General features: G+C 40.1%; 1 protein-coding gene across 1 annotated transcript in view; it reads right to left on the reverse strand.

Annotated features, from left to right (window-relative positions):
• Positions 1-24,182, reverse strand: part of ELAVL4 (ELAV like RNA binding protein 4) — a 187,048-nt gene extending 162,866 nt beyond the window's left edge. The window contains exon 1 of the mRNA XM_029618774.1: positions 23,936-24,182. Within this exon, the coding sequence (XP_029474634.1) occupies positions 23,936-24,164 (229 nt within the window). The 5' untranslated portion in view covers positions 24,165-24,182. The remainder of the gene's footprint in view (positions 1-23,935) is intronic.
• Between the last annotated feature and the right edge of the window lie 2,368 nt (positions 24,183-26,550).

A 26,550-nucleotide genomic window follows, 5' to 3' on the forward strand; every position in this document is an offset into this window, starting at 1 on the left:
AGTCTCTGTCTTGTCTCTATTCTTTTTGAGATACGGGCTTCAGAACTGAACGCAGTACTCCAGGAGAGGCATCACCAAGGACCTGTACAAGGTATTATCACCTCTTTTTCTTACTGGTTATTCCTCTCTCTATGCAGTTCAGCATTCTTCTGGCTTTAGCTATCACCTTGTCACCCTGCTTCACCATCCTCAGATCGCCAGACACTATTACCCCAAGATCCCCCTCTCAGACTACGTACATCAGTCTCCCCATCCCTCCTCACATACAGCTCTTTTGGATTATTGCACCCCAGATACATGATGCTGCACTTCTTGTCATTGAATCTCAGCTGCCAAATCTTTGACTACTCTTCAAGCTTTCTTAAATCACTTTTCATGCTGACTACTCCTTCAGGATTGTCCACTCTGTTGCAGATCTTAATATCATCCGCAATAGACAAACTTTGCTTTCTATCCATTCTGAAATGTCGCTCATAAAGATATTGAACAGAACTGGTCCTAATACTGATGCCTGTGGCACTCCATTTAATGTTTCTCTCTTCAGAATAGGTTCCATTTACTATTATATGCTGTCCTCCTATCATTCAACCAGTTTCTAATCTGCGCCACCAGCTTGACGCTCACTCCCAAGCTTCTCATTTTATTCACAACCCTCCTATGCAGGACGGTATCGAAAGCGTTGTGAAAATCAAGTAGATCTCATCGAGTGCTTTTCCTTGATTCAATTCAATTCTCTAGTTACCCAATCAAAAAAATCAAATCAGATTTGTCTGATGGGACAAATGGTGAATCAGTATTGACTCGGGTCGAGCAACACACTCGACTGTAGAGAGTTTGCTTTCCTTTTCTTCAGTAGCATTTCCATTAATTTTCCCACTACCAAGGTGAGGCTAACTGGCCTGTAGTTTCCAGCCTCCACTCTGCTACCACTCTTCTCCAATCCAGAGGCACCACTCCCGTTTCCAGAGATCTATTGAACATATCCTTCAGTGGACCTACCAGAACATCTGAGCTCCCTAAATAAACTGGAATGAATGTCATCCCACCCTATGGCCTTGTCCACTTTCAGTTTGCCTAGCTCTTCCCATACATTCTCTTCTATACAGAGTTTCATCTATCCCATCCCGGTCTTGTCAAGCAGGAATGGCCCTTCTACAGGTCTTCTTTAGTGAATACCAAACTGAAGCATTTCTTTAATATTTCCACCATTTCTTTGTTTCTCTCCACACATTGATCTTCATCACCTTTCAGTTTAACTATACTACTTCTGGGCCCCCTTCTTTCTCTGATATATCTGAAAAATGTTTTGTCACCTCGCTTTACCTCTTTGACAATCCTTTCTTCCACTTGTCCTGTTGCTCTCCTGATTTCTTTCTTCATCTCCCTCAGTTTCACCAGGTATTCTTCTCTGTGCTCTTCCTTTTGGGATCTTTTATACTTCTTGAACTCTGTTCTCAGGTACAAACTTAGATTGTAAGCCCTCTGGGGATAGGGAAATACCTACAGTACCTGAATGTAATCTACTTTGAAGAGCTGAAAAAAGTGTAAAAAGTGGAATATAAATCTAAATAAAAAATAAATAAAATTCTTTTTGCCTGTATTTTTTCATCTACTTCCTTTGAGAACCAGATCAGTTTGTTTTTCCTCTTACTTTAGTTTACTTTTCTATCATAGATTTGTTACTTTGTAATAGCTTCTTTTTAATTAAGCCCACTGTAACCTTACCCATTAACTCCCAGTCTTCTAGTTCTTCCTTAAGGAACATTGCCATTTTGACAACATCATTATTTTTGAAATTCAGAACTTGGGTCTTCGTGTTTGAATTTATCTCTCTGTCTTATTTGCGATATCAAACCATACCATCTGATGATCACTGGTATTCAGGTGGGCACCTACCCAGACATTAGAGATTTTGGAGAAAAATATCTGGAGAGACTGAGTACACATCTGTGCTTATGCTTAGACAAAAATGACTGAGGAGGGGGACGCTAGAGAGTGCGATGGTGACTGTCGCTCTTTGCTAGAGCTCTGTCGGTGGCCCTGATTTATTCATTTCATTTTGTTCCAACCGGCTCCCAATAACCTTGCTGTGGACCTCAACACTCCCCGGTACAGTAATGGGGACTTGTCAGATATGAAACTTAATTGAAAAATCGGCCCATATCATAGATTACTACAAGGACGTGCCAGGCCTGGTGATATCTTGCAGGCAGGGGCAGAACACGTGGTGGGTGATAGCAAGTAGAACGCAAAGGAAGCCCCATGGGTGGCCAAGAGCTTCTCCTCTGTTTATGAGGGAAGGAAAGGAAAGTTAAGTGGCTATTTTAATAGAACGATTGGTCCAATTTTCCCAAGAACAAGTGGTAAAGGACCCTGAGGGGAGGTTTTTATTGGTCAGAGTGGATAGGCAGAGGATCACTTTGTTAAACGAATATGGTCCGAATGAGTGTTCAAAGGTTTCCTGCTCTCATATTTTTTATATGCTTTTGGCTGAGGGCAAAGGTTTACTATTGGTGGTGGGAGATTTCAATTTAGTTCTAAATGCCAAATTGGATAAGATGGGGAAGGCCCATGAGGGTGTCTGTGATAAAGGGGCAAGTAACTATATCAAATCTAATTTGAAGGATTTGGGATTGGTGGATGTGAGGCGTAAACAGCACAGAGACAGACAGGACTTCATGTATTTATTTATTTATTTATTTGAAAACTCTTCTATACCGTCATTAAGTTAGATAACCATCACAACGGTTTACAGAAAGGCACTATAAAGAAAATTATAAGTGGTACAGATTACAAATTAAACATGTGCCATCATAGTACGGTAACATTTTAATACGATCAACTATGTGTTTAAGTTAAGCCTGTATGTTGGTTAGGAAATTGTTAAGCGGTTCAAATCTAACATTAATATGCATTTGTAGGTAAAAAAACAAAACAACTGCTTGCTTTACTTATTTGCTTTGCTTTTCATTCTTATCCTCACAATTCTTATTCCAGATTGGACATGTGGTGGGTTGGGAAGAAAGATGTTTGGAGGGTGGTGGATAGCACGATAGAACGGATGGTGATCTCAGATCATGCACCAGTAACTCTGGAGCTAGCTTGGGACAGTAATACGGAAAAGGGGAGTCATTTTTGGAAGTTTAATGACTCGCTGCTGAATGATAAGGAAATATGCCAGGGATAGTTGGACAGAGTACTTGGCTTTCAATGATATTCCAGAGATCAATATAAAAACAGTTTGGAAGGCAGGAAAGGCAACTTTATAAAAATAGTTTGGGAGGCAGGAAAGGCAACTTTAAGAGGTCAGTGTATTTCCATAGCTGCGGGACCTGTTAAAATTGATAGAGACGAAGGAGCAGCTACATAAAGTCATAGGATCTGGAGCAGTGCTGCAAGAACTGAGGATTCTTAGAGCCCAATATAATAGTTTTTCGCAAGAAAAAATTGGCTTTATTATGAAGAGGATAAAGGCTCAATATTTTGAGAACAACAAGCCAGGCAAGATTTTGGCACATCAACTTAGAAAGAACAGAGTTCAATCTCTTTCAGGGAAGATAAAGTATGATGGGAAGAGTTGTAAGTCACCGAGTGAGATAGCTGAGGCGTTTCGGCTTTTTTATAAAAATGTGTATACCGCACAGGAAGAGATAGAGGAGGATAAGATTAGTCAGATTTTAAAGAAGGTGGGCCTAACTAAATTAATGGAGAGAATGGTGGAAGATTTAGATAGGCCCTTGACACCATCAGAAACAGTGAGTGCTATTAAGCCCTGATGCTTACTCGCAATGCTTTATCTATCACAAATGCAAAAAGGAGAGTCAAATGTAATGAATGCAACCACAAAAATATTTTGTTTTATTTTGCATTTAAAAATTTAAAAAAAGATGTTCACTAAGGAAAGTTATGGACTAATGATTAAAGATGATCCGGGCATTTTGTGCTACAAATTGACTGCACGTACAGGTGCAGCTATTGCAGTTATTGTTTTGAATTGTCATTGTCATTCATTTCTGGGGATGTGAATTAGTTTTGAATTAATTTTGAATGCTGAGTTTGGACACTTGGAACACTTTATCAATTCCACAAAGACAAGAGGGAATTCCTACTGAACTTGAAAGAAGAAATTCTAAAGATAAAATCTAAGAAATAGATAAAGGAAATAAAAGGAGGCTAAGAAATGAATACTAATGCTGTGAGTTAGGGTAAACAAACTTACAGACAAAGGATAAGTCACCGACACAAAGTGCTCAGCTATCTTAGCACCAAGAAAACTTAAGGGGGTCATTTTCAAAGGAGTTACGCATGTAAATGTGACATACTATCGTAGCAATTTTCAAAAGCTATTTACTCGAGTAAAGTGCACTTACTTGAGTAAATCCTATGGACAATTCAATGGCATATATTGTAGCAATTTTGAAAAGCCCACTTAATTGAGTAAAGTGTATTTACTCGAGCAAAAACCAGTTTTGCTCGAGTAAATGCTTTTTAAAATCAGGCCCTAAGGGTCTGATTTTAAAAAGCATTTACATGCGTAAATCTGGGTTTTACACATGTAAATGCACTTTACTCGAGTAAGTGGGCTTTTGAAAATTGCTACAATATATGCCATTGAATCGTCCATAGGATTTATTCGCATAAGTTCACTTTACGTGAGTAAATGGCTTTTGAAAATTGCTACAATAGTAGTTACATTTATGCGCGTAACTCCTTTGAAAATTACCCCCTATGTGTTTAGGATCAAAAAAAAGCTCTCTCATACATTCAAATATTTCATCAAACATTTATATAGGCATCGCAAGAAAAATTCACCATTTAACGCTATAACTTCCTGGTGCATTTGCAAAAAGATTTTGAGTTTATTCTGCATCAGTTTACTCACAACAGGGAAAAGCCATAGCCCCTGATTTATAAACAAATTGTTACTGCAGCAAAAGAAAAGTCTTACTTTTTTTTTTTTCTGAATCCAAGACAAATTAAATCAACAAAGTAGCATGTCAAATCCATCTTCAGAAAGTCTGTCAAGGAGAACTGCAAGATTAGTACTATCTATTGATACTTGGTGCTTGATCAATAGATGAAGATGTAAATTAATCTTCCTTAGGCTTCTTGTGTGGAAGATAAAACCCTACAATAAAAGGTGGAATTACTTCCCAAGAGATCTTTTAAGTATTCTTGAAAAGTTCCATTGGGTTCATTGCTTAAATATTTGGAAAATTAGGGGTTCTTAAATTCAAACATTCTATTTGCCAAGACGTCAAACTTACATTGTTCTACCTGTTGAGTGTAGTATTCACTTCCTGGACAGAGGCAACCTGAGACTCCAAAGCTTTAAATTTCCCACTGTGCTCTGTAGTAGTGTTCCCTAATCTGGTGGTTTGTTCTCTGAGGTTCCCCAAGGATATCGCAATGCTTTCTATTCTTCTATACACTATTTCTTTCAGAGTATCAATGGTCTGCCATATACCTCCAGTGTTATAACTCCGGGGCTTCCCCAAACAGCTAGTCCAGTTTCCTGAGAGGACTGAGACTAATGGCAGGGTGAACACCCTCCCAGGGCCACAACTCTGCCACCTTACCCAGACACCATCGGAGTTTTGGACAGTGCTGTAACCCAGGATAAAATAAGCATGGTTCCTACATCACTTCCTGTACTCTGTGGTGTTCAAACTAACTCTGTTCCAATAATAGCAGGGCCTTAAGCACAAAAGGATCTACCAAAAGAATCACCTCTGGAGCGCACAGACAAATCCAAGCCAGCATTTACACCTGGGAGACTAGGAGGAGGGGAAGCTCATAGTTTCCAGAGTTAAGAGATATGTTTCTTTGGCTGGGGAGATGTTCCCTCCTGTCTACCAGTAGCGACAATATGCCCAGAGTCCACTATTGTCCCAGTGTCTAGTGGGAGTCTAGGGCACAAATTCTTGAAGTGGCAAGGGATCAAAAGTCAATTCTGTAATCTTATTTAATCACACTTAAAACCTACTTGTCACTTATTGATGCTCCTCCTCAGTCCTCATTCCCCACTTCAGAGCAGGAGTGGCAGGAACACAGTTTGAAAGGAGCTTTTCTGATATCTGCCTATTTCCCTTTTCATCAATTGTGAAAAGATGGGGGAGTTAAGAGGCTGGAGTTTCAGCAGGATTTGAAATTAAAACTCTTTCTATAGTCCCTGTGAAAAGTCTATAAGGAAAGGACTTCAGAGGTTGTGTTTCCTTTGACAGGTAAGTCTTCGTATTCCCTGCCAGATCATTAAGGATTGGATCCAAACGTAAGTCAAAGAGATGTTTACCATCAAAAGAGTAACTCCATCAAAAGTGCCACAGAAGACGTTAACCAATCAATGCTTTAGCTCTTTTGTTGAGAACCCATATGATATGTCACCATCTCTGCTGACACTGCTATACAGTCATAGGCTCTGTTCATTATGAACCTGGACATCAGTGATAGCAGAGCCATGGAAGACACTGATCTATACATATTTTTCTCTGTCATCAGGACCTGCCCTTGCCAGCTGCTGAGCCCAATTCACAATAGCTGTGAAGATATACACAGAACACATTGCCATCTGAAAAATGGAACCATTAAGGGCGTCATTTATCAAAGTGCTATATGGCATTTTTGCATGCAAAAACCACCTTTAATGAGAAGACATTGGGGTGGGAATTTTGGCCAAGTTGATGTTACCCAGGTAGAGAGTCCCTCAAGCTAGGTTGAGAGAACCTTGCACAAATCTCATCTTGGAGTGAGTTTCCTCACTCTGAAGGCCAGCAAATCTTCACAAGAGACCACTGTTCTGTTCGTAGGTGTCACGTAGAATGTCAAAGTGGCCCCTAACCCCCTACACTCTTACCTAAACCCCACCTTGAGTTACTAGGTGGGCCTACCATAGGGATACAAATACCTACCTATGGGCCATGACATTATGGCCAGTCTCTCTCTCTCTCTCTCTCTCTCTCTCCACCTTAAATAGGACTTATGGGAGACATCATAAATGGCAATGAAAGCTTACCTCACAGCAGCTAATGCAATCCAAAGAGGTGTAGTTAAAATCAACATTATGGCTGTGCAATAGCTCTTTGCAGACAGGCTAACCCAGCCCACCCTCCTATTTTCTGAATTTGCATCACACCATACGATATGGTGTGATCGCATGCGTTAACAGGGCTTTTCGCATGCAATAAGCCCTTACGCATGCGAAAACACCTTATCGCATTTTGATAAATGACCCCCATAGTCTTTTTTTTTAATCCTCTGATTTCTTTTCCATAGGAGAAGAACAATGAGCTCTCTTAACAAAATCAAATGTGGTCTCTTGCAACTGAAGCTGGTACAGAGTACCTTGTCACTGGACGCAGGCTGTTTCTTGTTCCTCCATAGACCTTCTACCTCAATAGAGATTTAAAACAACCCATCTAGCCACTGCTTGCTAAATCAAGCCCAGAACTTCAGTCTGGGGCTTTCCCACTGAGAAAATTCAGGGATAAAAGTGAATATGATCAGACTTGAGGCCTGGGACTGTAGCCTGGCATCTCTTTACAAATCCCAATGCAGTCCCCTCTGTTGGGCAGACTCGACACATGATCCCATGGCTCTTCAGACAGGCTTCAGCTGCATTATGGGAACCTTTAGCCCACCCATGAGCAGAATGGAAGAAAATCCTATTTCTGAATGTTGTAGACCCATACAAACAGAAAGGAGAAGCAGCAGCAGAAAAGATCTTGGGAGGAAGACTGGAACCTGAAAATTCCTCTTAAGAAGACTGATGTTAGTCTGCCACACCAGCAATTGGCATTGCACCCTGCACACTAGAGGTTGGCAGATGCGTAACATAACAGATTATAATTTTTCATAAGCCACATTCTTGTCAACTGAAGTCAATGCGACCTAAAATAATGACAACATAATTGGACCAAATATTTTGGCCTTAATGTAAAAATGTCACTAACAGGGAGGCATTAAAGCATTATACAGTGATGAACAATGATTCTATTTGTACTCTTCCATTCCCTAAAGGATAAAGCAAAGCCTGCTGAGAGCCCACTTTCATATTTGCTGCACCTCAACCAGCAAGGGACTGTTGAACAGGTGGTATGCTCCTCTCTGTCTAGTAAATGCATTCATGCATGAGATCCATTTCCTAACCAAATGCCTAACTCCAGGCATTACCACAACACTAGAATGAACTGGGCCAGGGTGCTGTTTAGCTATATTTGACTAGTTTGCAATGAAAAGAGTACTTCACAAATTACTGTAACTGTTTACAGGTCTTACTGCCAAGTATTTACATCCTTTTTAAAGGATTCAGAATACAGCTGCCTGATTGGTATTGTACTATAATGCTCAGGATTATAATTCTCCATTCCTTTATGAGTTGCAAATAGGGTCTGATTTAAGTTATTGTCTCGTACCTTCAAAGCCATACATGGCTTGGATTCAGATTATTTATAAGAAAAATTAATGAGAAGTTCCAGGGTATAGTCTCTGATATAAAGATAAGCCCTTATTTTGTACTTCTATTCTTAAAAGAGCGTAGGTTGGTCAAATAAAACACATCTTTTCTTGTGTGGCCCCCCTACCCAATGGGATCCAAGGGGTGAACTGAACTTAGAATGCACTCTCCAAGGACGTTTTAAGGAAGCAATTAAAGGCACTGCTGTTCTCACATGGATTTGGAACAGTAGTTCCTTTAATTGCTGGGAAACCCATGGTCTGAAAGCAAAGGGCTTTCATGGGATAAACACAGGCGATCTCTAAGGAAGTGACGAGATATTATAATGCTAAATTAATTGGCAGACTGGATGGGTCATACAGTCTTTTTCTACCATCATGTTTCTATGTTTCAATACATTAGCATTCTATAGAGCTAGTTGAAATAGTTTGGCAGTATACATGTTGTTCAAACAGAGAGTTGATTTTGAAAGTATGGTTATGTGGAGTAACGGCAGGCATATGTAATGTGATGAGAGAGCTGGGTAGTAGGAAAGGGGATGTGTGTTCTTGTTTGGCTGTTTTGTTAGTTTAAAATGTTAAATGTGTTCTCTGTATCCCACCTAAAATGATGGCTAATAATATAGGCAAATCATTTTTAAAAATAAAGTTATTAATATTCTATATGTTACTGTGTAATTAAAACCTAGCTTTTCTGATCTGAATTTAACAGATTCCTTGCTCTGTCTTCAGATGCATAAACAATATGGCCCCGGTCTACTTCTCCTAGCTTCTGTTCTGTTACACCCCTGCAAGAAAACTTTGCTTCTTCTGATTAACCCTTCCCACCCCATCTGGCTTCTTCCAGATTAATTTGCACTAGACTTATTGCATTCGGTTGCTTTCCAGCTAAACTATGGAACAAGATACCATCGTCCTTATGTCAAGAGTCTTTTTACTGCACCTTCAGAAAAATACCCAATGCTTGGCTATTCAGCCAGACCTTCCCCATCTTAAACCGTGACATCAGTAAAGTAAACTCCTTTATCCTCCTAGAACTTAAATCATAAGACCGTATCATCATCTGTTATATACCTATATACACACGCACAGTTATGGGTAAATTTTCAAAGGGATTCTGAATGGGAAAAATAGCATATGTGCACGTAAGTAGCATATATTTGTTTTATAAACATCAAAATTTTGGGCTTGATTTTCAAAAGCATTTACACGCTTAAAACTGGGTTTTACATGTATAAATGCACCTTACCCGTGTAAGTGGGTTTTTGAAAAGTGCTACCGAATATGCCATTGAATTGTCCATAGGATTTACCTGCATAAGTGCACTTTACTCGAGTAAATGGTTTTTGAACATGGCTTCAATAGTAATTAAATTTACCCACATAACTCCTTTCGAAAACTCACCTGTAAGTGTTTATTTTTAGTTTCACAAGCACAATTTTACCTGCACAAAAAGGAGCAGTCTAGGGCATTCCAGGACAGGGTCAAAAAGTATACACGCAAATTGCTATTTTATAAGAGATAAAAGTATATAAATGATTTATACCTGCTGATTAAGATAAGTGAAATTAGGCTTGTCTGTTGCCAGGAATTTTTGGACAGGAGGCCGGGATAAACTGGTGGAGGTTCAGGTTGAAATACTAGAGGTCTAGATGAATTGGAGATGAACTGGTAGAGGTATTGCTGAACTGGTAATTGAGGAGTAACCTATTGGTTAGAGCAGTGGGCTACAAACTGGGGAGACTAGGGTTCAAGTCCCACTGTTGCTCCTTGTGACCTGGGGCAAGTCACTTTACCCTCCATTGCCCCAGTTACAAACAGACCTAGATTCTTCATTTTGCGATAAAAATAGCACCCGCGATTAAAAAAAAAGGGGTGTGGGACAGGCTTTTATCGCATTTTGGGATGCTCCGGGGGGGGGGGGGGGGGGGGGGGGGGGTGAGAGTGAGAGAGAGACAGAGACTCTGTAGAGTGTCACAAAAAGGTTAACTATTTATACCACTGTAAGAGGGGGTACTAGTAACTCGGGGTGAGGTTTGTGGGGGTGGGTTGGGTTCTGGAGGGCAGTTTTACATGCACAGTCATACATAGGAACAGCACAGTTACCTTCAGTGAAGCTTTAATGTGATTTGGAGGGATGAAAGGAGAAAGAAGAGTAGATTTGAACCAAGCTCTCTCTACCTTGCTTGATGAGAACATGGCTCACATCTACCCATACCACTACGCATCCCTTACACAACCATTTAATCCCCCTCAGTTCTAATCTTATCTTTGCATTATTGTAATAGAAATATAACTTTAGTCTCATTGTAATCTGCCTTGAAACTGTCTTTGAAAAAAACGAAATCTGTTCGTAAATAAAAACAGAAGCTAAAATTTTAAAATAAAAGTTATTTACTATGACAGATTACCTCTGATAAAATGCAGTCTTCTTTTAATATACAATTGCCATACTACTGTCACTAAACCAAATATTTAAAGTTCATTTACTTGCATTTACTGTGTTTCTTTCTAGTCACTTTTTGAAAACAGCCAATTAAACCTGAGCAACTCATCTGCTGGACAGAATATGCTGTAAGTGTAGAATGGCACAGTAGGGACCAGTTTCACTGTTAATTTAAAATGCTAGAATTAATTAGGTAGTGGAACTGAAAAATGTAATATGCACACTTTACATCTCAAGCAATGCCTTTACTGAACTCCCTGCGGTTAGCCTTTCCTATGCTCTCAGCCTCGTTCCGTTGGGGAATGGGTACTCCCTCATGGGAGAGTGAAGGAACACCAGCGCCTCAAAGTCTGCAGACCAAATGACTTCCTGCTGCACACTGTCCTTCTATAGTCTTCTGTTGGTTTGCAATGGGGCAGGACAGCAGCCTCTCAGCTTTGGTAGCAAGACCTGCTAAAGTCCTTCAGACAGGTGTTAAAAAACAAAAAAAACCCAACAAAATACCCTCTATTCCTACTGCAAAAGTCCAAGGAGGTCAAGTCAGTTTGGCAGTGTAAAAATCAAGTGATTCAGCATAGCTCGCAAATACTGCTGGCACGGCCCCTGCACCACAGGGAACTCGTGTGGAACACTCCCTCCCCCAACTACCAATTTAAGGGGGTCATTTTCTAAGCCTATCACACGCGAAAAGTCCCTTTTCACGTGCGATAGCTTGCTGGGGGCGGAGTCGGGGCAGCGAGGAGGCGGACGCGGCGGTATCTTCGCTGGCGGTGATAAGGTAAGTTACGTTGTCGTCGCCAGTAGCGCGCCCAATAGCGCCACTTTTCACGGTGGCGCTATTGGGTGTGAAAGCCGGCAGCGAAAACACCGCGGTGGTGCGATCGCTGCCGGCTTTCGCAGGCCCACCCCCCCCCTTCGCCCCCACGCCCCCCCCCCCCCCCGTTACCGCTGGATTCACCATTCTCTGCGAGAATGGAAAATCCAGCCCTAAAACAGGTGCAATGTGTGGTGAGATCCTGAGTGTACCATCTTAAAAATCTGATTAATTACTGAAAAAGTTTCAAACTGTAAATAAAGGCTCTGACCCTAAGAAAATAACCATTTTTGGCTACTTTTTATTTTGGACTGCACCCTATATAAAGGGGGTCCCAGTTGCTGTCGCACCTTGTGTTGAAATAACATAGTAACATAGTAATGACGGCAGATAAAGACCATATAGTCCATCCAGTCTGCCCAGCAATTTGCTTATGAGAGTAACTACCACTCCATGCAAATTACCCCATGGGTTCCGTTAAGGGTAGTAACTGTCTCTCTAGATTAGAGTCTGTTGCACCATAGCATAGGGTCAGGCAAGCCAGACATGACACCTGAAAAAAACACAAATACAAAACAAAAACAAAATAAAATCCAGAGAAATACCACCTCTAAAACAAAAGCGGCCTATTGAAGTTTCTTGATGGCTGAATCTTTCATTATTGAGTACTCTGGGTTGTCTGTCCAGGTTATACTTTTACAAAGGTGAATCCTCCCACACACCCTACACCCTTGGGACAGGATTAATCCAAAGAACAAAAAAAAAAAAAAGCAAGTCATCTCAGAGAGAGAGAGAGAGAGATGCTGTACACATCTTTTAGTGACATCAAGTTTTAGGCATCTTAAGCTGGTTCCTTCTGCTTGCAGTATGAGGAGCCTTTTGGGCAGAGAGGACTAGAAGAACCAGTGATCCTGACACGGGAGGACTAGCCAGCACCTATAGCACTTCCTGCAGTGATTCCTCTAAATCGGGAAGTGATGCACTGTTTACATCAAAAAGACCCTACCTATTTCAGAAAGATAAGATAGATAAAGATTCAGTTTTGCCATCATTTCTGATGCAATGAGATCTGATTACCTTTCTGACCTGCCCATTTCTTCTCAAGACATTTTGGATGAGTAACAATAACAGCCCATCTGGAAGAGAGCCCAATTTTATGTAAGTTCTCCATGAAATCCATTTTCAAAATTCTTCAATGTTTCCTCAGCTCACACAACACTAGCGCTGTATCTACTAGATATATATATATGGAAAATACATTTCTGTTTGGTTCAATTGCTAATTTCAGTTCCCAAGTTCATTCATTTCCATTAAAGTCAATGGGAGAAGCAATGCATCATATTTGGGACTCCAATATTGGGGGCTTTCTATCCAAGCATGCAGACCATCCTGTCCTTATCAATTGCAGGGTTTTATGAGTAATTGCTCATGATTCACTAAGCAATACCCCTTATAAGCTTCCTTAGCTACTGACCAAGGATAACCCATTTGCAGGAAACGGTCCATCTCTTCATCCTGGATTTTAAACTCACCAATAGATGTATAAATTCTCCGTAATCAAAAAAAGCCTGACTCACAGGTATATTTTCCTTCATCTTCTGCGGATGACAGCTATCAAAATGAAGAAAAGAGTTTCTATCAGTAGGCTTTCTATGACTACAGGTCTCAAAAATCTTGGCCAAAAAATATATCCAAGAACAAAACCTGTCTAGGATCCAGTATGTACGTGGAACTGCAAATTCGAATCAAAAGAATTTAACTAGTATAAAAAAACAAAAAACTGTCAGATTTGGAACCTTTCCAAACCAAAAATATATCATCTATGTACTTAAGCTACATAATCTAAGCACAAAATTCAGAATAAAAAAACAAACCACTCCTTATAAGTAGTTACATATAACTAAGCAATATCGAGGGCCACAGTAATCACCAGAGCTATGACGCTAATTTGTTGTAAAAATTCTTGTTGAAAAATGAAAACATTTTTTGTAAGTGCTAAAGTACCCAATTTGACAAAAAATGAAATTGGAACACAAGGGTTTGGAGATCTTCTATCCAAAGTATCTTGCACCACTTGGAAAAGTCAGTTATATTGGTACAGGTTGATTTGTTTGTTTTGATTTTCTTTTTTATATATTTTTTTGAAGGCGGACAGGTTGTTGTATTACACCTTTGGTATTTGTCGGGACATGAAGTCATCATCATTTGTTATTAGGTTATTGGAATGCAGGTGATTTGTTTTATGTATAGTGTAATAAAATAGCCCTCCTATATTGATGGGAATAACAGACAATCAAATCCAAAAAATCCTACCGTAGTGTAGTTTAATGCTAGAACTATTTAATAAAGTATGTCAGACCAAGTAAACACCAAGGGAAAATAATCCCAGCAACTCAAACTCATTAGTTTAAATCGTACTTTTAATTATTTTTTATACTTTAATTTACAATAAAAATCTTCAATCACTCAACTGTTCAAAAAGCAGTACTTATAAAAATAATAGTAGCTTAACTGAGGGCAGTCAGTCCAAAAGTTCACCCCTTTGTTTTATTTATTTATTTATTATTTATTTAAAGTCTCTTCTATACCAATAGCCGTTTGTACATCGCATCGGTTCACAAAAAACAAGAACTTTTGGGCGGAGCCCTTACATATAACTAATAAATACAATTAACAGGGAGAGGGGATAATACTAAAAGGCAACGCAAAATCAATAAATCAATAAATAGATACAAAAAACTATAAACATAAAAAGCGAGGTACAAGAATCGGTGGTCATAAAGCATTCTTAGTCATAGATCGGTGGATAATTTAAACTCAGGAAAACCGGCCATCTTGATGGGAGACTTCAACCTCCACGTGGATGTCCAACCTCAGTCCTCCAACTGCAAAACCCTTCTCTCCTCCCTCAACCATATGGGTTTCAGACAAATTGTGACAGAACCCACCCACAAAGCTGGTCACACCTTAGACCTGATCTTTATAAACGAAGGTCTTTCATCCCACTCCACCCCAACCAGCCTTGCGGTACCTTGGACCGACCACCGAGTCATATCATCAATGTTAGAGATCAAGAAGCCTCTTCCCCTAATAACTCAAACAATCAACATATCAGTCAGGAAACAATGCTCAGGAGATCAACTAAGTAAACACCTAGCAAAAGAACTAATAAATCTGGACCTCACTGACGCTAACTCAGCAACCTCATCTTGGCTCAACATCACCTACAAGGTGGCAGATCAAGTGTGTCCCTTGACAACAAAGTCCATCAACCCGGATGAAGACAACAGGAAACCTTGGTTTACCACAGAGTTGAAGTCCCGTAAACACGAGCTTAGAAACAAAGAAAGCCAATGGCGTCAAAGCCCATCTACGACAACCCTCCTCAACTACAAGTCATGCCTCAATACCTACAGAAACGAAATCAACAAAACAAAAAGAGAATTTTTCTCCAAAAAGATACACCATTTCTCATTTGATTCAAGAGCCCTCTTCTCTTATGTTTCAGCCCTCACTAAACCCCCCGGACCAAACATCCCAGACGACCAAGCTCAAAAAAAAGCCAGTGAACTTGCCGACTTTTTCGACAACAAAATCACAGCACTCGTAGCCCCCCTCAAAGGACTAACACCATTCACAAGCCTCGCAAACAACCACAACCAGCAATCAACTACATCAACCGCTTTTCAACCCATCACACACACAGCTGTCCTTGAATCTCTTGAACCCACGTCCACCTTAGAAATAGCGAATATCCTAAAGAAGATAAAACCGTCCTCTCACCCCTTAGACCATATACCATCAAACCTGCTGAGTTCAATCCATGACATCATTGCCAAGCCAGTTGCCAATATCATTAACTGCTCCCTCGCCCAAGGCCAAGTTCCGGACCAACTCAAGTCAGCACTGCTCAAACCTCTCCTCAAAAACCCAACCTTCCCACCACAGATCCGGCCAACTACAGACCTATAGCTAACCTCCCCATGCTAGCTAAAATTATGGAGAAAGTTGTCAACAGACAACTTGCTGAATTCCTTGAAGAGAACAATATCCTCACCAATAATCAATATGGATTCCGAAAGAAAAAAAGCACCGAATCCTTATTAGCCACACTAGCGGACACCATCATCTTCAATCTCGAAAAAGGCCAACCTTGTCTCCTCGCGCTCCTGGATCTTTCCTCAGCTTTCGACACCGTGAACCACCCTAACCTACTACAACAACTGACAAATATCGGCATCACTGGAGCAGCTTTTAACTGGTTTAAATCCTTCTTAGAGAACAGATCATACAAAGTTAAGATAAACAATAAGGAATCTCACCCCATCCAAGCCAAGATGGGGGTACCACAAGGATCATCACTCTCCCCCACCCTCTTCAACATCTACCTTCTCCCACTCTGTCATCTGCTTACTAACCTCAAACTCACCCATTTCCTATACGCAGATGACATACAAATTCTCATACCTATCACAGAGACCATACACAAAACCATGGATCATTGGAAAAAATGCCTCTCATCCATCAACGATCTTCTAACCAGCCTCAACCTCGTTCTAAACACCAAAAAAACGGAAATCCTCATAATAGCACCAGATAAATCTGCCCCGCCAACATCCAGCAACCCTCCAGACGCCTCAGGATACTCCACAGCACCTCAAGTCAGAGATCTGGGAGTACTACTAGACAACAGACTCAGCCTCAACAAATTCATAAATAACACCACAAAAGAATGCTTCTTTAAATTACAAGTGCTGAAGAAACTAAAGCCCCTTCTACTCTATAGGGACTTCCGCACAGTACTCCAGGCCATCATTCTCACTAAATTAGATTACTGTAATTCACTCCTGCAAGGCCTTCCAGCATACACTACCAAACCACTCCAGATGGTACTGAATGCCACTGCAAGAATACTTACCAATGCCAAAAAAAGGGACCATATCACCCCGATCCTCCAGCATCTCCACTGGCTTCCCATCAAATATAGGATTCAGTTCAAGACCTGCATGATGATTCACAAGGCCCTTCACAACATCTCCCCACTCAACCTAACTTTCCAGCTTCAACTACACTCTTCTAACAAACCAACCAGAACGGCATACCAGAATAGAATGATCACACAACCTGCAAAATCTACCCTGAGAAAACGTGCTCTATCCACAGCGGGCCCGTCTCTCTGGAACTCACTACCACCAGACCTCCGTCTTGAACCATGCCACATTACTTTCAAGGCGAAACTCAAAACTTGGCTATTCCATCAAGCTTTCCCAGAGAGCTAATAGCAATAAGAACAAACATCCAGCCTTGCCTTGCAGCAATGTAATGTTCATCTTGCTTCAGTTACATGTACCAAGTTATTTCCTAAGTTTATTTCAGTTGTTTTAAATTAGATTGTACTTTATTATAGTTTATTCGATATGTTCCATGTTCCATGTATGTTCCATGTAAACCGCCTTCCCGGCGATAGTTTTCTCTGTTAATTGTGAACCGGAGTGATATGTATTGTATACAGGAACTTCCGGTATATAAAAACCTAAAAATAAATAAATAAATAAGTAGTGGGCGGTGACATAGGGTTTTGATGATTTTTTTGATGATTTGTTTTAGTTGAACTGATGTTTATTAGTTATGTTGTTTTTTTAGGATTACATTTTTCCCTGAGGCAGCCTTGGAGTAAGATGAAACATGGCCCAAGTCAGGATCTTTTTAAATAATTTGTTCTGCAGCTGACCTCTGTCTCATTGGACCTTCAGATTTTCACTGAATATCTGTGGCTATTTTGTAATTTGCAAAGTTTGAAGATGACAGCTTCTGTTTTTGAGTTCCATATAGTGTCACTGTCTATTGGAATTACAATTTGGAGGAAGAGACTGTCAGCTGCTGATGGTAGCACCAATGAAGCGAGTGTGTTTTATTTAGAAGTATACAACTTTCTGTATATACATTTGTGCTCATAAGTTTACATACCCCTGTCAGAATTTGTAAGACGTGTAGCATTTTAAGATCAGACAAAACACATCTGCTATTTTTAATGTTTTTCAAATTAAACTATTATGAATCACAGAATAGCACAATCATTAAACAAACCATAGCAATAAAGGAAATAATAAAATGGTTCTGTTGAAAAGACTGCATTGCCTTTAATGTTTGGCCTCATAATATACACTGGAGTTGACACACACAGGTTGAGATGGCAATGAAGAGTAGGCATCCACACATGTGCCTTGTTTGATTGTAATTAGTGTCGGTGTACAAACAGCCAATGAGTTTTTTAGCTCTTCAGAAACCGTTGTGCATTTCATCCAAAGCTGCACTGATTTTGGTGGTTACTGAAGCATGGGGACAGCAAAAGAACTGCCAAAGGATCTGCAAGCAAAAGTAGTCCAACTTTATAAATCAGGAAAAGGATCTAAAAATATATCCAAAGTTTTGAAAATGCAAATCAGTACTTTTCAAACTCTAATCAAGATGTGGAAAATTATGGTTTCTGTCATTATGAAGCCATGGAGGGGTAGACCAAGAAAGATTTCAGACCCAACAGCCAGGAAAATTTGTTGGGATGCAAAGGAAAAACTACAAGCAACTTCCTTGAAATACAGGCTTCTCCGAAACAAAGTGGTGTTCTCGTTTCAGAATGCACAATATCTGGTCGATTTTAAAAGCCCTATGCGTGCCAAAGCCAGGAGATACACGCATGACTCAGCCTGGCGTGTGGGTATGCGCATAAAAAACCTTTCTCACCAAAAGGAGTGGGGCATGGGCATGGTCCGGGTAGGGCATGGGCGGACCAAAACTGCACCATGAAGTCTGCGCATAAGTGTTTACCCGCACAAGCACGCGCCAGGGTCCCCTACTGTGTAACTTTCCTTCTGCTATGCACAGTGTGTAAGTTGTGTAACAAAAAAAAACTAGGCTAGTCAATGGGGTTTTAAGGCTCCAGGCTAATGGGGTAAAAGGGAGGCAAGTTAGCCAGGAGATTTAGGAAGTCCTCTCCTTTACTGGGCCAAAGTGGGAACGAACTGGGGAAACAGGTAATTGCGTTGGCGCCCGTAACCACTAAAATTCCCTACACTTATGAGCTTTAGTCACCATATGCGCACAGATATGTGAAAATATAAAATCGTGCACACATATAGGGGTAGATTTTACAAATCTACGCAGGATTTTATAAGATACGCGCGTAGCCACGCGTATCTTATAAAATCCGGGGTCGGCGCGCGCAAGGGGGTGCACATTTGTGCACCTTGCGCGCGCCGAGCCCTGCGCGCGCTGCCCGTTCCCTCCGAGGCCGCTCCGAAATCGGAGCGACCTCGGAGGGAAATTTCCATTCACCCCCCCACACACCTTCCCCTCCCTTCCCCTACCTAACTCATCCCCCCGGCCCTATCTAAACCCCCTCCCTACCTTTATCTTAAAAGTTACTACTGCCTCCGGGCAGTAGTAACTTACGCGCGCCGGCGCGGCAGGCCCCGACACAGGCCGCAGTGTCGGGGCACTCGGCCACGCCCCCGAAATGCCCCCAAGCCGGAAACACGCCCCCAGACATGCCCCGAAAACGCCGCGTCACTCCCGACATGCCCCTCCCCCCCCCGACATGCCCCCCCCAGGCAAGCCCTGGGACTTATGCGCATCCCGGGGCTTGTGCGCGCCGCCGAGCCTATGCAAAATAGGCTCGGAGCGCGCAGGGGGGGTTTTAAAGAGTTAAGCGCGTACCTTATGTGCTTAACCCTTTTAAAATCCGGCCCATAATGCGCATATAGCCTATATAGTTAAGACAGCCTCAACACCAGGCGTCGTGTGCCGAAGGGGCATGACAAAGGGGCTCTCCCCTTTGTGCACCCCTTCGTGCAAACCTTTGTGTATATGTAAAAATTTATTTTTATGTTTCCTTTGTTAACTAAGCTGTTTCATTGTATTCGACTAAGGAATTTTTTCCTGCTTTTTCTGTTTCACTGTAAACCGGCATGATTTGCATTTAATGCAAGAATGTCGGTATATAAAAGTTAAAAATAAATAAATAAATAAATATAGCCGATTTTATAACACGCACGCATAATTCATAAAATCGCCGCGTCTATGTGTGTGCGCCAGCAAACACACACACGTGCACCCGCGTGCAGGTTTTAAATTTTACTTCTAAGGAGGTCCTTGAACAAAAGTGGACTGCATAATAGAGTTTCCAGAAAAAAAATGGCATTGCTGCACCAATGCCACAAAAAAGTCTGCTTAGAATATGCCAAACAGCCCCTAGAGAAGCATCAAAACTTCTGGAACAAAATCATTTGGAGCGAGGAGACCAAAACTGAAGTTTATGGCCATAACCATAAGCATTATGTTTGGAGAGGAGTAAAAGCCTATGAAGAGAAGCACCCCAGCCCTACCGTGAAGTGTGGAGGCAGATCTCTGCTGATTTGGGGGGGGTGCGAGCTTCAGCGGCACAGGGAATTTAGTCAAAATTGATGCCAAGATGAATTCAGCATCCTATCAGAAAATATTGGAGGAGAATTTGCATTCATCAGCCAGGAACCTGCGCATGGTGCGCACTTGGACTTTCCAACATGACAGTGATCTAAAACAAAAGGCCAAATCGACTCTTCACTGGCTGCAGCAGAAGAAAGTGAAGGCTCTGGGGCGGCCATCACAGTCTCTTGAGCAAAAAAAAACATCATTGAGCCACTTTGGTGAGAACTTAAATATGAAGTTCATGCTAGACAACCAAAGGGGTAGATTTTATAATTTTGTGCGAGCGTGTACTCTTGTTCGCGCACCAGGCGCAAACAAGAGTATGCGGGATTTCAATAGATACGCGCATAGCTGCGCGTATCCATTAAAATCCGGGATTGGCGCGCACAAGGCTGCTAATTTTGGGCAGCCTGCGCGCGCTGAGCCGAGCAGCCTGCCTCCGTTCCCTCCGAGGCCGCTCCGGCCCTATCTAAACCCCCCCTACCTTTATCGCAGGATTTACGCCTGCCAGAGGCAGATGTAAATCTGCGCACGCCAGCAAGCTGCTGGCGCGCCATCACCCGACCTGGGGGCTATTCTGGAGGGCACAGCCACGCCCCCGGAATGCCTCCGGGCCAAAACCCGCCTGCGGCGCCGCCCCTGAAACGTCGTGACACCCGCGCCACACCCCCGAAATGCCGCGTCACGTCCGACACGCCCCCCCGACACGCCCCCCGGCACACCTCTCCATGCAAGCCCCGGGACTTATGCGCATCCCGGGGCTTGCACGCGCTGCCGAGCCTATGCAAAATAGGCTCGGCACGCGCAGGAGTGGTTTGGGGTAGGTTTACAGGATTCTGGAGGCTTTTTGCCAAGAGAAAATAAAAGGTCTCATTCACAACTATCACAAAACACTGCAAGCTGTCAATGATGCAAAAGGGGACAATATACGATATTAAGAACTAAGGGTATGCAAACTTTTTAACAGGACCATTTTATTATTTCCTGTATTGCTATGGTTTAATGATTATGCTATTCTGTAATACATAATAGTGTAATTTGAAAAATTAAAAATGACAGATGTGTTTTGTCTGATCACTCATGTTTTCTTAAAATGCTAGACATCTTACAAATTCTGTCAGGGGTATGTAAACTTATGAGTATAACTGTATATGCTTTTTGTGGCTTGTCTATTTTGGACTGTGATTTTGTATTTTTTATTCTGTAAGATTAATATAATGTGATGAGATTTTTTGTTTATAAATTTTAGGTTTTTGAATTTTATATATTTTTGGAAAAAAGTCTTTTCATACTTAAATTTGTGATTTCACCTTATTTATGTTTGAAAAATTGCTAACACACAATTGGTCCTGCTCCTTCCTTGCCCCATCCCAACCAGCTCTGTTCTATATGGCTTTCCAAATCCAAACAATGCATTGCTTTGCTTCCCCCAAAGACTAATGGGACCGGCCAAAAAGGATTACAATTATTCCAGGGACCATAGTCATTCAATTCAATTGACCCAAACCAAACTGAACAGACTCATTCAACGCACTTTTCTATTTAAATCTAAACGAATGCACATCCATAGTATCTTTGCCTGTAAGAGCAGGCAAATGTCACATTAGAGAACATTTGTACAGCAGCCAAATGGGTCTGATAACTTAACAAAACATAAGAGTGAAAAAATGAGCATCAGCAGATGTGGCCTTCGGGGGAGACAAGTTCTCCAAACTGCTGTTAACCTTACCCTATAGGTACTGTGATACTTTTCTTACCACCTATTTCCTTTCTGTTAACTCCTGCAGCAGATCAACCCACCCAACTTCTTTCGTATCATGACCTGCTACTTCTGCACTCATTTGATAATACAGGATGAATGGAAATATAAATACGAGTTTCAGAGGGACATATTTTTACTTAAGACGTTTCCGATTGAGATAGAGAGAGAGAACTTATATTTGAATTTTTCCCTCCTGTTGCTGGAGATGAGCTTAGGCTGTGGAAGGATGATATGCCACAAGAAGTGAGAGAAGCCCAACCCAGGAATCATTTGGTATGGATCCTGACTGCTGTAGGAGTTAATATAAAAAAAACCGATGGTAAAAAAAATTCCTGTTCTCAACTAACATCTGAACACATGGCACCTATAAAATTACAAGCTTCATACAAACTATATTTCTGTTTCAATTCATTAGTTCCTCCTTTAAATTCAAATACTATATCTTGTCTATATTTGGGAAGCCACCAAACAAAAACTTAACTGCACAATTTTAGTTTTGCATATCAAATTAAAGGTTGTCGCAGAAGCTGTCATTTTCTCCTATTCAACCTAGTTTGATGCACAAATTAGCATACTTTCCTCTTTAGTAAAGAAATATGTTCATTTAAGAGAGTCTTTCCAAGGCGGAGACAACACTGTATGTCTCAACATTCCACTACTGTGCTAAAAATCATGAATTAAGAATTTGAAAATTAATAAATACTGTAATTAACATACACCATAATTCTGTCCTATTTTAAATGTTACTCACACTACAACAATCAGTCTCTTGCACGTGGGGAGAATTATTTTATACTCGGGGCATGAACACAATATTTAAAAAAAAATAAAAATAAAAAGATGGAACTGCTAAGCAAAAACGCAACATCAGCAATACAGAAATAACCTAAAAGCTGCTCATAACTTTATATACTAGTCTACATTGTAAATTGCAATTTAAATGGCAGTGCACCTAATCTTCCCATCTTGTGAATCCCAACACATAAAAGCAGTTGTTCCTCCATTCCCCTCTTTCCTCCTATTCAAGGAAGGGTTCATAGAACACGGGATGTATTTTATGGCACAGAATCTAAACATGTAAAAATTGCAGGACAGGTGGCACTGTACATGACATTTTTTACATCATTCTGTGTCTACTCCTGACATGTAAAAAAAGCACAAGCTCCAGGGTAACCGTGCAGCAATTCCCAATCTCTCTTCATTTCAGTGGTAGATTCACAACAAACCAAAAATATTTTAGATTTATAAGCAAGTTACAATATTAAAAGACCATTACTCTAGTTAACAATTTGGTAGTCCTAGAGATACCTGAACATTTTCAGTATTATTAATTTAAAAAAATATTTGGTGAAACATAACTTTCCATTCAGTAAAGTTATGCATACATTTAGTTATGCATACATTTAATAGTACTAAAGTTATGCATACATTTAATAGTACTATTGAAATAATAAATTGTAGCAGCAGCAGTAGTAGTTGTAGGCATGCCCTCCTAATTTGAGAGTCCTATATAGTCTAGACAATCAGTTTTTCGGATCTACTTCCTGAAGCCTACAGGACAATAGATTGTTTAACAGAGGCCTGTTAAAGAATCAATTTACCAAATAAGATGATACTTTTAGAAATGTGCCCACGGAAAAAGGTCAGAGGCATTCAGGACAATGAAGCTGCAATGAAGTGCTAAAAGCTAAAGCATTGCACAAAGCTCCTTTTAAGAAGAGAAAAGGATTAATAGCAAACACGTGCTCTACACTTATGTTGGATACAGAAGTCACTCCTCAGTTACACTGTACACCCAATGCATTACTGTAGAAATTAAATTTCAGAAAGACTGATTTCTGGCCATTTAAACCAACCCTACAAGACAAAATGCAAGGATCTCCCTCTCTTTTTCCATTGTTTTTGTTAAAGATAGGAGCTGTTTTGACCTTAGGTTATTTATTATGTAGATGGCACTATATGCCAGATAGAACGGAGTCTAGAATGATTAAGAACATACCTGTAATTTTGTCTCGCACAAGTTTGCAAGATTCTATTTCACCAATGCTCCCAAAGAGACTTCTGAACTCTTCTTGTGTCATATTCTGGGGTAAATAGTTGACTATAAGGTTGGTTTTGCTGTCATCAGTGGCAGCACCCGTCTGCATAGGTGATGGACAATTTCTACTGTTGCTGGAGGGTCCATTGCTTGTATTAGATGTTGGGCCATTTGACACCTGAGGTTCCATGGTGCTAATTATCTACAAAGAAATAAAATATAATTATACTGATATATACATACATATTACAAATTTACAAATATTATATGCACACATATGAGGAACTCCTAATGCTTCACGGATTTGATTCGCTTTTGTAAGAAACTTATGTCTAAATAGACATGGAAAGTACTTCTGAACTGCTCTTTGTTTACAATTTTCCCCATTTACAAATCCTCTGCTAATGTCCTACAGTAGGCAATGTTAATAGTTGCACTGTGAATCACTCTCTGTATTAGGCTGCAGTGCAAAAATCTGTTATCAGTACATTGCTAATGTATATTTTCAATACACAACCATTTTAATATGCACTTAATGTTGTACTGAACACTAAAATATGTATCATTTCATTTAAGACAACTATTACTAAATGCAGAATTGATACCTAGTTTAGTTGAATACTTGGTCACTGTACCCTTAGAGTTCCCAAAGGGGACCATCAATTTATGAGCATCACATCAAATTTCAATTTTAAATGATAATTTTAATTAATAAACCAAAGCAAAGACACAGAATAATCAGATTTATATGTTAAAACATGAAAGCCAAGAATTTTTTAAACCTAAAAACAACTATTACTACTTATCTTCTAATCAAGACTGAATATTACTGATAAATGTGTATTTATGTATTTATTTATTAATTGATATAAACTTTTTTTTTCTGTACCGTCATTCAGATGGGTACCGTCACAACGGTTTACAGTAAGGCACATAAAAATGATGCTAAAATATATCAAATTACACAGGTGCCATTAAGGTTCGATAACATAGTTTGTAAACAATATTAATTGGTAAGTGTGATAAATCATGTCCATTTCTCATTGTATCAGTTTTGGGTACGAGATTAGCTTTATCATTGTACTTTTATCCTTTATTGATGAATGAAAAAAATGAAGATTAAACTAAAATAACAAATAAAAACTACACAGATATTGATTTTGGTTGTGTGTGTGGGTGTTCAATTGTTTGTACCTTGCTTTTCCCTGGGTACTATTCTCCCTTCTCTTTTTGATAAGCTTGTTTAAAGAGCCAGGTTTTTAAATTTTTTCTAAAGGTTTTGCTGTCACTTTGTAATCTTAACTCCAAGGGCATAGTGTTCCATAGTATGGGTTCTGCCAAGGATAGTGCTCTTTCTCTTACTTGTGTTACTCTTGCTGTTTTGATTGATGGAATAGTTAGGAGTGCTTTGTTGGCTGATCTCAGGTTTCTGTTCGGGACGTGTATGCGAAGGGCTGTGTTTAGCCATTCTGCTTTTTCATTATGTATTAATTTATGTATGGTGCATAGTGATTTGTACTGAATTCTTTGCTCAATGGGTAGCCAGTGTAACTCCACCAGAGTTTCTGTGATGTGGTCTCCTTTGCTTTTACCGGTCAAGATTCTAGCAGCTGTGTTTTGTAAAATTTGTAGTGGTCTTAGTGAAGTGTATGGTAGACCTAGTAGAAGGGCGTTACAGTAATCAGGGCTTGCAAAAATCAAAGCTTGCAGTACTGATCGAAAGTTGGCAGTTGTTAGAAGTGGTTTAAGTCTTCTAAGCACCATAGGTTTGGTGTATCCTTCCTTTACTTTTAAAGATATATGTTGTTTTAAGCTTAGTTCTGTGTCAATTATTACTCCTAGGTTCTGTACTTTTTCTGCTAATTCTATTTTTTGGTTATTTTTGAGTATAATTGGGTTTTGAACGATCTCAATATTTTTCTGTTCTAAATGTATAAATTCTGTTTTCTCTATATTAATTACTAATTCCATTTGGTTTAGTAGTTGTTTGATGATATCTAGATACATGTTAGCTATGTTTAATGTTTTTTCAATTGTGTCGTCAATGGGTAGTAGTGTAGAAGAAATCAAATCTATTAAGGCCCTAACGTACGAGCTAATGCTTTGAAAAATAATACCCTAAGATGTTTAATGTGATATTAGTGTTATAAGAAACTGGGCACTTTAGATGTGAAATCTTACATTCACTACATATGAACTATATGAAAAACTTCTGTAAATTCTTTAAAAATAAAGAGATCTCTGATAAATATTCTTTCCTTGAATGTACGGGATATATCTTCCCCAGTCAAGAGGCAGAGAATTTTGAACTATTTCAATCAGCAGCAGGCTCACAATTTTTACAGGAACACCTTCTTTCAAAGCCTTAACATGCTAAATTGTGCAAGGGTTGGGTTGGTCAGATTTTTTCCAGCCTCTTGGCTCCAAAAGCCATGGAGTATGTATTTCTGATACATAGATCTCTGCCTTTTGATGTTCATCATAATTCATGTGATCCAGATGGGCGTTTTGTTATAACTGGAGAGACCTTATATAGTGTACCATTTACCTTATTTAATGTATACAAGCCTAATGCT

Source organism: Rhinatrema bivittatum, chromosome 10 (assembly GCF_901001135.1).
Source record: "Rhinatrema bivittatum chromosome 10, aRhiBiv1.1, whole genome shotgun sequence".
Classification (NCBI taxonomy): Eukaryota; Metazoa; Chordata; class Amphibia; order Gymnophiona; family Rhinatrematidae; genus Rhinatrema; species Rhinatrema bivittatum.